This window comes from Leopardus geoffroyi, chromosome A1, assembly GCF_018350155.1.
Source record: "Leopardus geoffroyi isolate Oge1 chromosome A1, O.geoffroyi_Oge1_pat1.0, whole genome shotgun sequence".
Taxonomy (NCBI): Eukaryota; Metazoa; Chordata; class Mammalia; order Carnivora; family Felidae; genus Leopardus; species Leopardus geoffroyi.
Window position 1 is genome coordinate 8051154 of NC_059326.1, and position 16367 is coordinate 8067520.

The following is a 16367-nucleotide window of genomic DNA, read 5'->3' on the forward strand; positions in this document are numbered from 1 at the left end:
TAAGATCTCCAGGAAAGTGGAGCTCAGAGTTAAGTGAGTCTTGACCTCCTTTTATCCTGAGGACAAACCCAATCCAGAAGAACCTGCATTTTGGGATTTGATGGACCAGAGGGGTAAGAGGGAAAAATCCTTGCCCCCCTTCTCACCCTGAGGGACTGGAAATAAAGCATTCTTACCACACAGAGTCAGAATTAAACTGTGAGTAAACGTGAGTAAGGCTCAACCAGAAGCAAGCCGTCCCACCCCTGTGATCTGAGGCCGCACCTCTGCCCAAACCATGGAGGACTTAGCCCCTCTTCAAATACACAATTAACTTGTTCTAGAAAGTTCTTCCGAGTTGAAACTCACAGAGACTATCTGAAATGAACGACCAGAGTTTCAGTTATGCAAATTCTCCTATCTATTCAGAGTGCTCTATAGGCAGGCAGAAGAAAAATAAGACTTGGTTTTGGATCCAGCCCGTAAGCTTAGAAGCTGATACTCCACCACGCTAACAAGTAAAAACCCGAACGAGCTGAAAAGTCAACAACTCTTCCTAAATCTGTAGGGGACGAGAGGACACAGGCAGGCCGCCGCCCCCTAGGCCCCAAAATGGAGAGACACACAGGCTGAGAGTCACCACTTACCAGAGCAGGAAGCTCCCAGCAGACACTTCGGGGAACCAGGGAGGAGCTGGAGGCTCAGTGTAGACAAATCCGAGAGACAAAACCTCCGAGGACACCCAGTCATCAGGGGGCCTCTTCACTTAGGGCAATTTTAGCTCCTGGAGGTCTACCGGGGTCTCACGATGAATGTCAGCTAAAAACACCCTCTTGCTTCTGGCAGAGGGAGGGGGGAAAGGAACCATTTTGAAACACCCTAGAGCACTGGGTCCTTCTTAACAAGGCCCTGCCCTTGGGGGAAAGTGGTTAACCACAGCCTCACCTGCTGGGGTCTTATTAAAGCCCAAGTGACCCTGGAGAAGACAAGTATCCAACTTCAGCCTCCCCTAGCCACCCTCTCCCACCTAAAGGGGGAGGGAAAAACGGGAAGTCATGGTGATGTTCAGCGTCTAGAGGCACGCACTCACTAAAAGTCGATTGGAAAGTCTGTCTTTGTTGCCAGGAAGAGGAGAACAAACAGTCCATCCCCCACTCCCCCCCATTAAAGGGTGCAGCAGCCGTGGGATTAGGAAGTTGGGAGACCAGCCTTGAGACTGACGTGATCGGGCAGCAAAGCCAGAGAGAGAAACCTGCAGCCACACCCCACCATATTGGACGGACACGCTCCATGGTAAATAATACGATCCTCTGAAACAGTGGACTCTGCGTGTGGCACGGAGGTAGCCGCTTCCTTCTTAGCATGATTCCCTACGAAGGTGGCTGGCCAGCACAGCATCTGAGAGGTGTCCTGGCTGGAGGGGTGGCCATCATTCTGGTCACCTAGGATGGATGTCTCCACGCATTTGTTTGTGGCAGAATGTTATTACGCCTCCAGCGGAGGCATAGAGAACCAAGGGTCCTGTCCGATATTTCCCGCTGGCTGGCTCTTAATTACTTAATAAAGCAGAAGAGACAAAGAAAGTTAGTAGGACTATTTTCTGAGAAGCCGTTTCGTGCATTGATTTATCGGCAGCCAGCGGAACTCCGTATTACAAACGTTTGCTCTATTTTCAATTTGGGAAGAGAGAACAAGCTTTAAAAAAGTGGCCTTTGTTAGGACAATTGATTGGCACCTGTTCAGTGCTTTACCTCTAACCTCTGAGCCTTACATCTGAAGCTAAATAAGCCTTACGGACAAAACAAAACAAAAACAACCCAAGAAACAAACCTTGTAAGGTAAATACCATTATGCCTACCATGATGGAAACAGGCTGAGTGAGAGAAGGTGGGCTCCATGAGACCCATGCGGAACACCTGTTTTCCTCACACTATCCTCCGCATCCTTTTTTTTTTTTTTTTTTTAATTTTTTTTTTTTTCAACGTTTATTTATTTTTGGGACAGAGAGAGACAGAGCATGAACGGGGGAGGGGCAGAGAGAGAGGGAGACACAGAATCTGAAACAGGCTCCAGGCTCTGAGCCATCAGCCCAGAGCCCGACGCGGGGCTCGAACTCACGGACCGCGAGATCGTGACCTGGCTGAAGTCGGACGCTCAACCGACTGCGCCACCCAGGCGCCCCTGTCCTCCGCATCCTTTATGGTAATCATTGGTTTAAGATTTTCCTCTCCTGCAGGAACCATAGATTTATTCACACCTGCCTACACAGGGCCAATCGAAGTACACATTGGGTGTTTAGTAAAATACTGGTTGGACCAAAGAAAGAACGGAAAGACTACAAATGAAGAAAAGGCAACTGAGTCAAAGGAAACAAGTTTGTTTGTGGAAAAGATAGTTTGGTAAGGTCCTTATTTTGGGGGTAAATGTCCTGGCACTAATCCCTACAATTCTTATTCCCTTTCTTTCTTTCTTCCTTCCTTCATTCCTTCTTTTCTTTCTTTCTTTCTTTCTTTTTCTTTCCTTCTTTTTTAGAAAGAGAGAGAGAGAGAGAGAGATAGCATGAACAGGGAGAGGGGCAGAGAGAGAGAGAGTCTCAAGCAGGCTCCACATTCACCATGGAGCCCGATGTGGGGCTGTATCCCATGACCCTGGGATCATGCCCTGAGCCGAAATCAGGAGTTGGGTGTTCAGCCCACTGAGCCATCCAGGCGCCCCGATCCTCACTATTCTTAAATTAGCATCTCTAAGAAGTTGGAAATGATTGATTATGGGGGCATACCCGAAATCCACTAAATCCATCTGGCTCCACTAACAAGTTCACAGAACAAATTGCTCTTCTAAGAGTGCAGGTTTAGGGTTGGGGTGGCCTCCCTCTTTCTCTTCAGGTCCCAGGCACTTTGGGAGCCTTGGATTTCAGTGCACACATGGCCAAGTCCAAAATCCACGCCATGCACAACCAGTCCCGAAAATGGCACAGAAACAGCATCAAGGAACCCCGGTCACAAAGATATGACCCTCTCGAGGGGGTGGACCCCAAGTTCCCGAGGAACATGCACCACGAAGGCTATCAAGGCTCGTGTGCAGCCCAGAGGGTCAGACCCAAGTTCCCACGGGGTTTCAACCACAAGTGCAATCGACTCGCCTACATTGCCCACGCCAAGCTCGGGAGATGTGCTCATGCCTGCATCACCGCGGGTCTCAGGCTCTGCCAGCGAGGTCCAAGAGCAAGGCTCAAACTGTGGTCCAGGCTGTGTTTCTGGCTCCGGCTCCCAAAGCCGCCCAGCTCCTCAGGAAGGCTCTAGAACAGAGGCCTCTGTGTGCCAGTGTGAGGACAGAAGAACTTCTATGATCCCGGGGTGTGGTCCCTGGGCTCTGGCAGAGGGCTGGTGTCCTGTCTGTGTGTACCTATCGGCTTGAGGCAGCATCTGTCCCCTCCCCGCCCCCCCAAAAAAGGAAGACTCCCATTGGGAGGTAGCAAGGATGTGTTCTGATTGTTTTCATCCCCGTCACGCCCTCCCACATCTGGGAAAGCACCATACTGTGCAGTGTTCTGTGCTTTTTAAAAAATGCTTATTTGTTTATTTTGAGGGGAGAGCAGAGGGGGGGTGGCAGGGGAGGGGGAGAGAGAATCCCGAGCAGGCTCCGTGCTATCAGCGCTGAGCCCGATGTGGGGCTCGATTTCACCAACCTGAGCCAAAATCAAGAGTCCGCCGCTTAGCGACCCAGCCCCCCAGGTGCCCTTAGGTTTTAAATAAACCACGTCTGTGTATTGAGAGTATTGTTTTTATTTCTGTTGTGCTCCCCGGAGAGAATGAGGGTGCTAAACAGTTCTCTGGTCTGTTCCCTCACCCCTACCTTCTAGCAGCTCGTTAAATCTAAAAAGGGAAAGAGGCTTTCATTCAGTAACTATTTATAGTGGGTTTGGGTTCCCAGAGGAGCCTGCAAGGTCAAACTCATGTAAGGTCAGAACTACCCTGGCAAGTCTTTTAAGTTGCCCGTAAAGGATAGCAGTCTCTTCTCGAGTAGCCTTCCAGCCGATTTGGCCTCGGCTCTGGAAGGGATCACCACGACTTCAGTTGACATCGAAAGGTGTAGCTGGCTGTCTGCTTGGGGTCCATGATGTAGGGGTCACACTGAAGAAAAACACTCCCATCTTCCGAGGGTCACAGCGAGTGAGAGTGAGAGCACTGTGTTTGTCCTCTCTCAGCACAGGATGGTCACTCAGTGACGAGCAGAATCGCCAGGACGCCACGTGTTCTCTGTCCCCATCCCCCTCCCTGAGCAAACATAGGTTCCCTCGCCCAGGAGCCAGTCACTGCAGGGACCCAGGGATCCTCACTCCTTGCAGAGTCCACAGCCTTATGAGGTTCACAGCTGCGAACCAAACTTTACATTACGACAAGGTGAAATGCAAAGAGACGCGTCAAAACGGTACGGGGACACAGAGGTGGCCACCACTAGCTGAGTGGGGGGCGTCGGGGAAGGTTGTGCGGGAGAGGTGACATTTGACCTGGGTTTCCAGGGTTGGCTGTGAATTTACAGGGTCCAGAAGGGGAGGGAAGCCTGTCTGAGGGAGGCCTGGAAGGGCACAGCAAAAGGTGGAGGGAATGGGGAGCAAAGACAGAAAATGAAGTCAGAAAGTAAGCTGGGGACCAAACTTGACTTTGTACTGGCACGTTGTATGAGAAAAATAATGCCAGACTTAAACGGCTCACCCCACTCTCTGAACAGCAGCCAGAAGAGCAAATAGTCTTGAGTCGTATGTACTCTTTGTACACAGGGGGCAGGAAAAAGACCAAACTAGAGATATCTTTTCCAGGCCCGACTCCCAGCGAAGCCACCTCTGGCTGGAATAACTGGCCACTGAAGTCAGCCTCACTTTTCCTTTTCAGCAACCTTGGTTGGGAGTAAGAAACACAGCAGTGGTCTTGACCTTGGAAAACACGGAAGTCTCTGTTTCTATCCTTTCTACCTTAGCTGGACACCTTTCCCACCAAGACCCCAGCAAATTGCCCCCAAGAGGAGTGAGAAATCTCATGCTCGATATGGTTCAAGTGGGAACTTAATCTAGGCTCATATATGATCTCCAACCAGTAGTGATTTGGCAAGATCCCAGGAGGAAAAGAAATTTGTATTCTAAGTTACAGCTAATTGTTCCCGTATTATTTTGCACTTCCCTATTACATGAGCCGTAAGCATGCTTGAGGCAAGATACAGCATGAGTTAAAGTGAGCGTTAAAAAAAAGAAGCAAATTTGTTCCATTTGCGAGGAAGGTGAAGGCCATGGGTTGACAAAGAGAAGGGAGTATTCAGCTGGCAAGCAACTCTCTAATTCTAAGAATGTTACAGAAAACCCTGGTATTACCCCTACCTGCAAGCTTAACCCTTCACTTTGCTTAACACACAGCCGATTGAGCCTTGTGGAAAGTCAAAAGATAATAAACAATTTGCCGTTAGAGGCAAACTTATAAATTCCCAGGAAAAAGATCTGAGAATGTTAAATCTTTGGGAAATACACAGCACGAGCAGGGAAAGAGTGAGCCAAAATGCCACCCACCCCCTCCTAATAGTTTTTAAATAAGATTCAGGAAGAGGTTTCAAAGTGAAGTGTTCAAAACATCTGGTTCTTATTTGAAATATAATTAGAAATGTATCTTAATGTATAAGGAATTTTAAGAGCTGAGAGGAAGAACGTTTCTGGGTGACTAAATGTTTTGGATGATGTCACAGTCATGGCATGAAGAGCAATACCAAAGACTCTTTAGCAAGATTTTGAGGAATTGTTTTCCTTATGTTGTTTTATTATCTTTGCGAGAAGTCATTTACAAATCAAATCAGAAGAAAGAGAAGGCGAGGGATTCCTGCACCTGAATGTTACAAAGAGAAACCAAATGTTCTGTTACTTCTTTCCATTCCCGGCCCTTCTCCACTCCTATTTGTTTTTATTTGGTCCGTTTTCCACCCTGAGAATCATAAAGAAAAAGGAACGTGCATTTGATTAGAGAACTAAAAAAAGAAAACCAATGGCCACCGTCTGGCTCCCTGTTGCACATCACTTACCTGTCTCCCCTTGGCCAAATTTTATGTCCTCACATCCAGACCTATCACATTAGAACCCCTGGGGGGGGGTCAGACCCAGGCATCAGGGTTTTGTTTTGTTTTGTTTTGTTTTTTTGGTTTTTAAGCTCCCCAGGTGATGCTAATATGCAGCCCAGCCTGAGAACCACTGTCCTGGATGATATGACCTCATGAGTGAGAGACTCCTCCGGGGGTCTCCACGCCATAAGCAAGTCGTTCCCAGGCTTTTGTATTCACAGAGCAGCAACATTTCAAAAAGCACTTGGGAGAGCCGTATATCCTTTGATTTGTCAAGATAGTAAAAACAGCCATTATTTCATGAAATGAAGGACATTTTAATATCGGGAGAACAGGAACGACGTAATCAGAGAGAATTAAAAATCTGATTACATGCACATATGCACATACCTACGTATGCATACATATTTCATCATCTTTCTTTTTGCCCTTTGACGAAAGAAAGTTCTTCTTGGACTGCCTGGCTTTGGGAATGACTTGGATCCTATCCGCAGTGTTCCTTCCAAGAAGCTGACACTAATCGAGCACTTACTATATGCCAAGCACTTGTCTAGTTACTTTACATCTATGAACTCGCTTCATTCCCACAACCCTAAAACGTGGGCAGTGCTTATGATGTTCATTTTTCAGGTGAAGAAACAGATCACAGGGGGTTGAGCAATTCGCCTCAGGTCACGCAGTGAGTGATGGAGCCTGAGTTTGAACCCAGTCGATCTGATTTCAGAATCCTGCGTTCCTAACCCGTTTCCCGCGCACGTAGTCAGATGTTCATGTATTACATTATTCCGCAAGCAGTTCTTAAGCAGCTACTGTGTGCTAGGTGCTGCGATGAACCCCAGGGGGTGTAAAACCTGGGCCCTTGATGCCTGGGTGATATGGAGACATACTTACCTCTCCCACCCCCCATGTTTCCTAGGAAGAGAAGGAAGGAAGGAGGAGTACATTCAGCTTCTCTCTGTCCCCCTACCCACTATGAGCAGATGGCTGGCGCTTTGGAAGAAGCAACCTGGTGGGCCAAGCAGTGGGGGTCCTGGTTTTTCTCCTCAGGAGGGGGTCGTTTGCAGTGGTGCCGATGACCGTGGGGGAAGTCTGGCCAGTCCACTGCCGTACCGGCCACTCGGTTACTGAGGGGCCTGGCCCCAAGCCGAGTATCCGCCGTAACTGGGCTTATCATCACTGGCAACAACCGCCAGGAATGAGAAAAGACTGGTCTCCCTGTGAACCTACACTGAAAACACATGACTTGGGAAAAGCTGGGCATCTCTCCCGACATTCCCACATCCTCAACAGTTGCCAAAGGCCAAGGGTCTTGTAGGTAGCATACAGGTGCCCACGGAGGTAGGCTGGGGAGCCCAAAGCAGGGGTTCCCAGCACAGACTGTGGGATAAGGTATATGAACTGCAGTTCTGGAGGCGCGCAGGCAATTTAGACCTTGAGGGGTAGGCAGGGGGTGGTAGGATGCTCCAGGCAGGGGTGAAGGAAAATGCCGAGGCGGGAAAGGACATGGCATGCCGTTTAGGATGACCCGAGCACAAAGCCTCTGCCGCGGACCCGGTAGGAAGTGAGGATGGAGGGAGAGGCAGGGATAGAATTGTGAAAGGCCTTGAATGCCCTGCCAAGGCCTTTTGGATTTCACCCTGAAGGCAATGAGGAGTGCCCGAAGGATTTTAAGTGGGGAGTGAGTGGCACGATTTTACGTTTTGGCGAGATTGCTCTCGAACAGTATGGAGAACCGCGGACGGGATTGGCTTCCCGGGAGGCTAGGACAGTGGCCAGGCGAAAGATGATGAGGTCCTGAGCCGAGGGCGTGGCTGTGGGGGTGAAGGGGAGGAGAGAGAGATTAAAGGCATGTCCGTGGATCACATCGACTGATCAGCTTCGGGGATCAGGGGAAAAGGGGGAGGGCTGAGTTCTGGCTCAATGACTGGGCCTATGTCAGTGCTGTTCCCAATAGGGATTATAAGGACATCGGGAAGGGATCGTTTTGAGGGGAGCTCTTGTCATGCTGTGGTTGGCCCCTCCCGGGGCTCACTGAAAGGGACCCCAGTATCGCAAGCCTGGCACTCTCCTGCAATTGCCAGCGACACCCATGAGACCGCAGCAGCCATCCAGTGGTACGGGCTGGAATCCGTTTCGTGGCTTTCACTCGCTCTGGGCACTGGCAGAGCATCAGCTGAGCGTCCGAGGCGTGGTTCTGGCTCCCTTTCCCCTGGGAATCACCAAGGGCCTCCTATTCTCCCTCCCCACCAGTCGCTCCCACCACACTCCCCAGCAACTGGTTCCACCAGTTTTTGTCAGCATTCTTCTCTTTCCTCGGCTCCTCCAGCCGAAAGCTCTCCTGATGGAATCACCTACCCTCCCGGCAAACACGTTCTTCCCCTTCCTCGGGCAAGACACCCCATCCTAGCCAAGAAGCCACTACCCCGTTATCTTTTTTTTTTTTTTTTTTTTTTTTAAATTTTTTTTTTTTTCAACGTTTATTTATTTTTGGGACAGAGAGAGACAGAGCATGAACGGGGGAGGGGCAGAGAGAGAGGGAGACACAGAATCGGAAACAAGCTCCAGGCTCTGAGCCATCAGCCCAGAGCCCGACGCGGGGCTCGAACTCACGGACCGCGAGATCGTGACCTGGCTGAAGCCGGACGCTCAACCGACTGCGCCACCCAGGCGCCCCTCTACCCCGTTATCTTAACTCACGCTCCCAGCTGGTCTGTCTGTTTTGTGCGGAGCCCATCTGGGGTCAGCTCTGCCTGGGGCTGGCGGGTTTAGCTTAAATATTCCAGCGCATCTGCTTTTTTCTGAGGTCTGCCCTGACAGAAGGCACACTCTGGCCTTTTAGCAGGAATTTAAGGTGATCGGGACCATCTTGGGGTCAGCAGAAGAAGGGCTTGGGGCCACCCTGCCACGGAGCTAGAGCAACTCCAAGAATCTCCTCAGCGCCCCCTGCTCGGACTCTAGTATTTACCAAGAAGGACTCTTCAGGGGGCGCCTGGGTAGCTCCGCGGCTTAAGTATCTGACTCTTGGTATCAGCTCAGGTCATAATCTTACAGTTCGTGGGATTGAGCCCCGCCTCGGGCTCTACGCTGACAACACGGAGCCTGCTTCAGATATTTTCTCTCCCTCTCTCTCTTCCCCTCCCCTGCTTACGCGTGCTTTCTTTCTCTCTCTCAAAATGAATAAATAAACTTAAAAAAAAAAAGAAAACAGAAAAGACTCTTCTGTATTGGCCTCTCTCTACCCTCTGAGACTGGGCCGAGCCTGCGAGAAGACGGCTGGATCCTGGGCCAATAGGAAGATCACAGAAACAGCTAATTTTAGTCGACAATCGGAGAAGTTAAGTTCAGGACTGAATTAGATCTCGAAGTTCCTTCTGGACCCTGCAACTCCGAGGACTTGCCTACCAAACGTGGCTGACTGCCATCGGCCAGGCCGGCATGGAGGAGGGTGGAGGCTCCAGGACTGTATTCTGGCAGGCTGGTCACCCGGCTCAGGCCTCTATAACCTCACCCTTTCCCATCCAGGGGGCGTCGTTTTGATGTGAATTGGAATTCAGACACGGCTCGATTATAGACCAAGCTCTGTTAATGAAATGGTGTTGCAACACCAAAGCTCTCGCAAAGAACCCGGACAAATGCAAGTGACCCTGCAGCCAAAGCACAAAAATATCCCCTTCCAACACTGCTGCTCTCTTGGGCCTTCCCTAAGCCCCAGCCGTGTGAATTGCCCCAGTGTAGTTAGTAACTTTCTTTTTTTTTTTTTTTTTTAATTTCTTTTTTTTAACGTTTATTTATTTTTGAGACAGAGAGAGACAGAGCATGAACGGGGGAGGGTCAGAGAGAGGGAGACACAGAATCGGAAACAGGCTCCAGGCTCTGAGCTGTCCGCACAGAGCCCGACGTGGGGCTCGAACTCACGGACCGCGAGATCATGACCTGAGCCGAAGTCGGACGCTTAACCGACTGAGGCACCCAGGCGCCCCAATAACTTTCAACTCCCACCCGTCTTATCTCCTGCCCCTCTCCAGTTTTGCGTTGTCACGGAAGTGTTCTGGATTGGAAGACGGGAAATCGGGTTTTTATTCTGATTCTGCCCCTTCCCCGCACGGCCACTTGGGCAGGTTACTTAACTCCTCTGGGCTTCAGTGTTACTCATCTAAAAATATCAGATTGAAAAGGAGATTAAAAGAGATGAGATGAGAAAACACGTGGAACTCTTGCATTTGGTACAGAGCAACAAAACGAGAGTTTTCTGTAAATGTCGCTTCAAAGCACTGCTGACCCTTTTCATATACTAATTTAAATGTTTCCCTTGGGTTCACACTGTTTATAGACTCACGTGGCAAGCAGTTATCAGCATCATCGCGGTATGGCAGTTCCGTCTTGTTAAATGAGTTTATCTGCGTTTTTCTCTCCCTGATATTTCCTGTAACCTTCACTCCAACCAGACAACAGTCAGAAGTTCTGTTTTCCCGGACTTCGTGTCTGAGAGGTGAGAGCAGAAATGTAGAGAGAACAAATAAAGCCCCGCTCGGTTTTCGGATGTCAAAATAGACTTTGAGTCTCATAGCAGAGATAAGATAAAAGAGAAGGTTTTTGAGTCACAAAAAATAGGGTCTGAAAGGATTTAGGGCATAGAGGTGCCATCAACAACATAGTCAGGAGAATGAATGATCAGATGAGAACAGCTTTTTGCAGTCCGAGAGAGTCATCCAGACCAAATGGGGTGGGCAGGGGAGAAGGCATCGGGGGGAGACAGGGTATTGTAGAGGAGAGCCTTACTTCCATCTCGGGAGAGACGGATTGGGTGGCAGGGCTCTCTCATGCTGGTGGGGCAGAGCATCAGTAGGGTAACAAATGGCGGCCGGGTCAACCCACGTAGGGAACGTCTGAGACAGCCCCACCAGATTGTTCTGTCCCCAGTGTGAAGCATTCAAAAGTTAGCCATCTCTCCTTCCCTTACCGAGAGACAGTCAATAAACCTTCAGAGGAGGGCTAAGCATGACCCGCAGGGATCCAATAACACACCAGAAGAAAGGGGATCATCACAGCCAATGCCAATGTAGGGAGTTGACAAGGACCAGGGACCTGGTGACAGGGGGAACATCTTGGCTGATGTCAGAATGGGTAGATGATGATACAAGGGATCTGATCCCTTGAAGATGTGGCATGTTAGCTAGAACTTGGACCTGTCCCCAGGCACATGGGCAGGGAGGGAAAACTCTGAATCCGTCAAGAACCTCCTGACTGGGTTTATTCTGAAGTGGCTGAGTTTTTACCACGAGAAGAATGGGGATTCAAGAAACAATATTAAATTCCGTTAAAGAAAATAAAGTTCTACAGTTTTGCACCTCTGAGTTTTGTGGATTAAGACTTTGTGACTACTAAAATACATTGTTCTCTCACCTGTTGATGATTCGGAGCACTTTCACATGTCGTTTAAGTCGGGGCTGATGCTCCACGGGCACTCACCGGGACAGTCATACCGGGATCCGATTGGCTGACGATTTTGCCATACTGGTTATTAAATATTTTGAAATTACCCTGAAATTGAATGTCTACTAATGTGCATAGTTGCTGTGTTTGGGGTCAGTGTGTCTGATTTCTATTATAAATATCTTTATTCATTTATTCATTCGAGAAATAGTTAAATTCCTTCCAAATACCAGCAACTATGCTAGCAACTTAATGGTGAAAGGAAGAGAAAAATAACAGTTTCTGCCATCGTGGGCCTTACAGTCGAGTAGCAGAGATAGACAGAATTTAAGAATCAAAAAAATAATGTTAGGGGTGCCTGGGTGGCTCAGTTGGTTAAGCATCTGACTTTGGCTCAGGTCGTGATCTTGTGGTTTGTGGGTCTGAGCCCCGTGTCAGTCTCTGTGCTGACAGCTCAGAGCCTGAAGCCTGTTTCAGATTCTGTGTCTCCCTCTCTCTCTCTCTCTCTGCCCCTCCCTTGTTCATGCTCTGTCTCTCTCTCTTGAAAATAACTAACATTAAAAAAATTTTTTTAAATAAATAAATGTGAAATTACAACTGTTATCTCAATCAAAACAAAGAAACAAAATTAACAAACAAACAAACAAACAAAACAAAACAAACCCAAAAAACAAAAACAAGCAAAAATTATAACTGTGATGCCCGGTACCTGGAAGGGGTACCTGGTGTTATGAGAATTCATAATTATATGCAGAGAGGTCACTTGAAGAGGTTAAGACTGGGCCGAGTCTAAAGAAAGATGAGGTGTTAACCAGGTAAAGATGGAAGAGTAGGGAGTAGGGCATTTCAGGCAAGAGAATAGCACATGCAAAGGTCCTGTGGTCTGAGGCAGCATGGTGAAGGACCAAGAAGGACAGAAAGGGGCCAGAATGGCTGCGGATAACCTGGAGTGTGGCCCAGGATGAGGCTGGACCTGGTCAGCCGTGATAAAGATTAAATCTTTATCCCCAGGGGAAAGAAAAGGTTTTAAGCAAGACAGTAGGCTACAGGGGGATTGTGCCTCCCCCGGAGCTGACTTTTAGTGTAGACACAGAAATCACTCTGGGAGGGTTTACGGCTTTGAAGAGACACAATGCGGATGCAGCCAGTGACTGCGCAGAAATAACCATTTGTCCTGACAGAAATTTCTGGGTGTCTGCTGCATGCAGATAAGGCTAGTTATGGGTACACGCGGGTGCTCCTACCTGCCCAGTACCCAGTTCTCCCTTCTGATAACAGCTCCTGCAGGGAACCACGTTTCGCCGCTGTCATTCCAGCTGAGAACTGGTGGGGTCCGTCCTGTTTCATTGCAGCCCCACCGCGACTGGCTGGGGGACAGCACAAGAGTCAACCACCTGGTCCACTACCCCTCCTTCCTAGAGCCTCTTCCAGAACAGTGGGGAGGGGGGGGCCCTTTTCCCTGGGATCGCCCCACCGAGGGATGTGGTCCCGAGGCTGCCCCCGGCCACGGCCACCGTGCAGAAAGGGTGTGTCTGAGAGTTGAGTTCGAGTCCTGTGTTGGGCTCCCCGCTGATAGCACAGAGCCTGCTTGGGATTCTCTGTCTCTCTGTCTCTGCCTCTGTCTGTCTGTCTCTCTCTCTGCCCCTCCCCCTCTCTCTTTCTCAAAACTAAATAAATAAAGTTGAAAAAAAAAAAAAAGAAACAAACACGAAGGGGAAGAGAATAGGGGGATATTACTGAAACTCCACTTAGGTGCTGCTGCGAGGGATTTTATTTATTTTTTTTTATTTATTTTTTTTTAAATTTTTTTTTTCAACATTTATTTATTTTTGGGACAGAGAGAGACAGAGCATGAACGGGGGAGGGGCAGAGAGAGAGGGAGACACAGAATCAGAAACGGGCTCCAGGCTCTGAGCCATCAGCCCAGAGCCCGACGCGGGGCTCGAACTCACAGACCGCGAGATCGTGACCTGGCTGAAGTCGGACGCTTAACTGACTACGCCACCCAGGCGCCCCATGCTGCGAGGGATTTTAATGCAGCTGCTGCCTTCTCCTAAGGGGAGGTCACGCCCCTCTTGGTGGAAAAGGAGGGATATGTAAAATAATAATAAAAACGGTCACTGCCTCGATTGAACAATAATTGCTCTGCATTGCACATGGGTGTGTATATTCAAGAGAGATGTAGATAAATGTGGATGACAAACTTAAACAGTTAGGAAGCAAAGATTCTTAACATCTTAAGAGGGAATGTCAGCCAAAAAACCCCCCAAATCCTTGATGAGGGTAAGGAGGCATTTCTCATGGCCACACGCGCGCGCGCGATGTACATAGGTTGTCTCGTGCGTCCAAGTGACTTCCTTGTTTGGATAACTGGAAAGTACATTTGTGGCACTTCCTGAGGTAGGATGCAAACTGAGTTGAGGATGAATGAAATTTGCAACCATTTCTCTTCAGCCATTTCGCACAAGCCCTGACGCAATTAAATTGTGTTCTAAAGACAAAGATTTGTCTAGAGGCGAACGAGGTTCTAAAGACAAAGATGGGGATGAGATCTCTTTCTCAACAGAGGCGAGAGTCCTCTCTGTTCCTCTTTATTACTTTTGATGTGCTTGGGTCTTACCTCCCCAGCCGGACTCCTGGGTCCTTTTCTATACCTTTGCATGCTGCACAGACCCTGCTCTGGGACCCCGCGTGTAGGACAGGCTCGGCAAATGCTGCTTGGTGGGCTGATGGCCAGCTGGACCGGGCAATTTCCTTCAAAACCAGGAGGACGTCTTGTCTTGGCAGTTCGTACTTTGAGGATGAAAGGCAAGCCAAAGACTGATTTAAACCGTAGCGGGTCTGGCTGTCCAAGCAGCCCGAGGTGGGGCAAAATGTGCTGAGCCTGGCCTGAGAGAGTCCAGCCCTGTGGTCAGACAGCCCCGGGCGCTTGTCCCGCCTTGACTCATCCAGGACTGGCTGCTTCTGCCTTTGAAAAGAGACCAGAGCCCCCGCTGAGGATTTGAAATTCAGACATGATTTTTCAGTTGGGTCAGTCACCTCTTACTCTGATATTACTTGCTTCTCTTTCTGTCTGTCTGTCTGTCTCTCTTTTTCCATCTCGGTTTCTCGCTTACTGTGCATTGAGCTTATTGGGGGCACAGAAAAAGGGAGAAAAGGTAAGGGAGTTCTACGGGGATGCCCTCCGCCTGGGAAGGCATTCTATTGCAAGAGGAACAAGGGTTGTTTTTTTTTTTTAAAGAGGCTCACTTCTACCTAAAATCCCCGCCCCTCCCCCAAGCGCCTTACATTTCTGAGGAATCCCTTAGATTCCTGGAAGTGTCACAGGTTGCAACTCATTCCTTTCTCCTCTGTTAACATATAAACACACTCATTCAGAAAGCTCTTTCAGAAAAATGGTAGCAGCCATTCATACTTTAGTATGAGTGAGTTTAGCAGATACTCCATTTATAGATGTCACTGGAAAAGAGGCAGATGGAAGCAGGGGCCCTGAGCAATGGGGGGGGGGGGGGGTATAAAGAGGGGAAGGGGAGTTACAGAAAAAATGAAGCAAAAAGAGAAAACTTTCTTCTTTCTTCTTTTTTCTCTCCTATTCTTTCTTCTTTCCTATTTTTTTCCCAGTGTCCTCCTTGCCCTTCTGTCTCTCAGATATTACTGCTGTGCTTGGTGAGTGCGTGGAGGGTATTATTCCTCTGTGTTCCCGTAGGCACACCAACACCGCACAATGTTGACGGGTCCTCTGAAACCGTGTCACTGCTTGGCATTAAAACTATGGAAAATCGACCGCATTTTCAGTCAGGTATCTTTCCTTCATTTATTCAACCAACGCAGTTATCGGGTTAACACTGCGCTGAGCAAAGGGGATACGGAAATGAACCGGACAGTTGCATTGTTTTTCCCAACTGTGCGGTGAAAATCTGTGTGCCTTTTGTTCAGCTGGACGGTGCTGTGGAAGGAAAACGAAACACGCCTGTCTGGTTTAGGCTGATGGAAATGTGTGTGTGTGCGCGCGTTGGTGTGTGTGTTTTGTGCGTTTGCGCGTGTGTTAGAATGGTGTGTGTTTGTGTGTGTTCATGTGTATGTTAGCGTGTGTGTGTGTTTGCAAGTCTGAGACGTTGAAGGGATAAGGACATCAGTGAGTCGTTTCGGTTCTTCTCTATATATTTCTAATTTTTTTGAAAATTTCTGTTACCTTGAACGATCCTTTCCCTCCTTGTTTCTTATGCTCATAACGTTATAAGTAGAGAATAAATCCTGGAAAACCAGTTCATGCCATAAAAATGCCAACGTTTCCTAACAAAAAACACAGAAAAATAAGCAGAGCACAAATATATGCTTTTATATTTATTTATTAAGTATCTAAAGCCAAACACTAAAAGCAACCCTACTGATATTTCTTTGGAGGGTTTTTCTACAAAGGATGCACTTACTGAGAATTCCTAGAAGTGAGCTCGTTCAAGTCTAAAGATGGCCTCTGTTGTCAACACGGGCATCCTTTATGGCCAGAAGGCCCTTGATATTACATAACACTTAAGAGGCATCTTTCTTTTTAATTTTTTTTAACACTTATTTATTTTTGAGACACACAGAGAGAGAGAGCATGAACAGGGGAGGGTCAGAGAGAGAGGGAGACACAGAATCCGAAACAGGCTCCAGGCTCTGAGCCATCAGCACAGAGCCCGACGCGGGGCTTGCACTCACGGACCGCGAGATCATGACCTGAGCCGAAGTCGGACGCTTAACCGACTGAGCCACCCAGGCGCCCCAAGAGGCATCTTTCCTAAGCCTCGTTTTTGTTAACTGAACATGTATGAGGGCATTTGAAATTGCTTGAATGGTAGCAGTGAAGGAACTTCCCT

The 16367-nt window shown here is 48.6% G+C and overlaps 1 protein-coding gene across 1 annotated transcript; it reads left to right on the forward strand.

Annotated features, from left to right (window-relative positions):
• The first annotated feature begins 2903 nt into the window (after positions 1–2903).
• LOC123599416 (60S ribosomal protein L29-like) lies at positions 2904–3281 on the forward strand. Its single transcript, XM_045484800.1, has one exon. The coding sequence runs from the start codon at positions 2904–2906 to the stop codon at positions 3279–3281; it is 378 nt and encodes a 125-aa protein (XP_045340756.1).
• Positions 3282–16367: the final 13086 nt, after the last annotated feature.

Bases quoted from the DNA above. Each gene is read 5' to 3' on its own strand.
- LOC123599416 (XM_045484800.1), top strand. From the start codon at position 2,904: ATGGCCAAGTCCAAAATCCACGCCATGCACAACCAGTCCCGAAAATGG.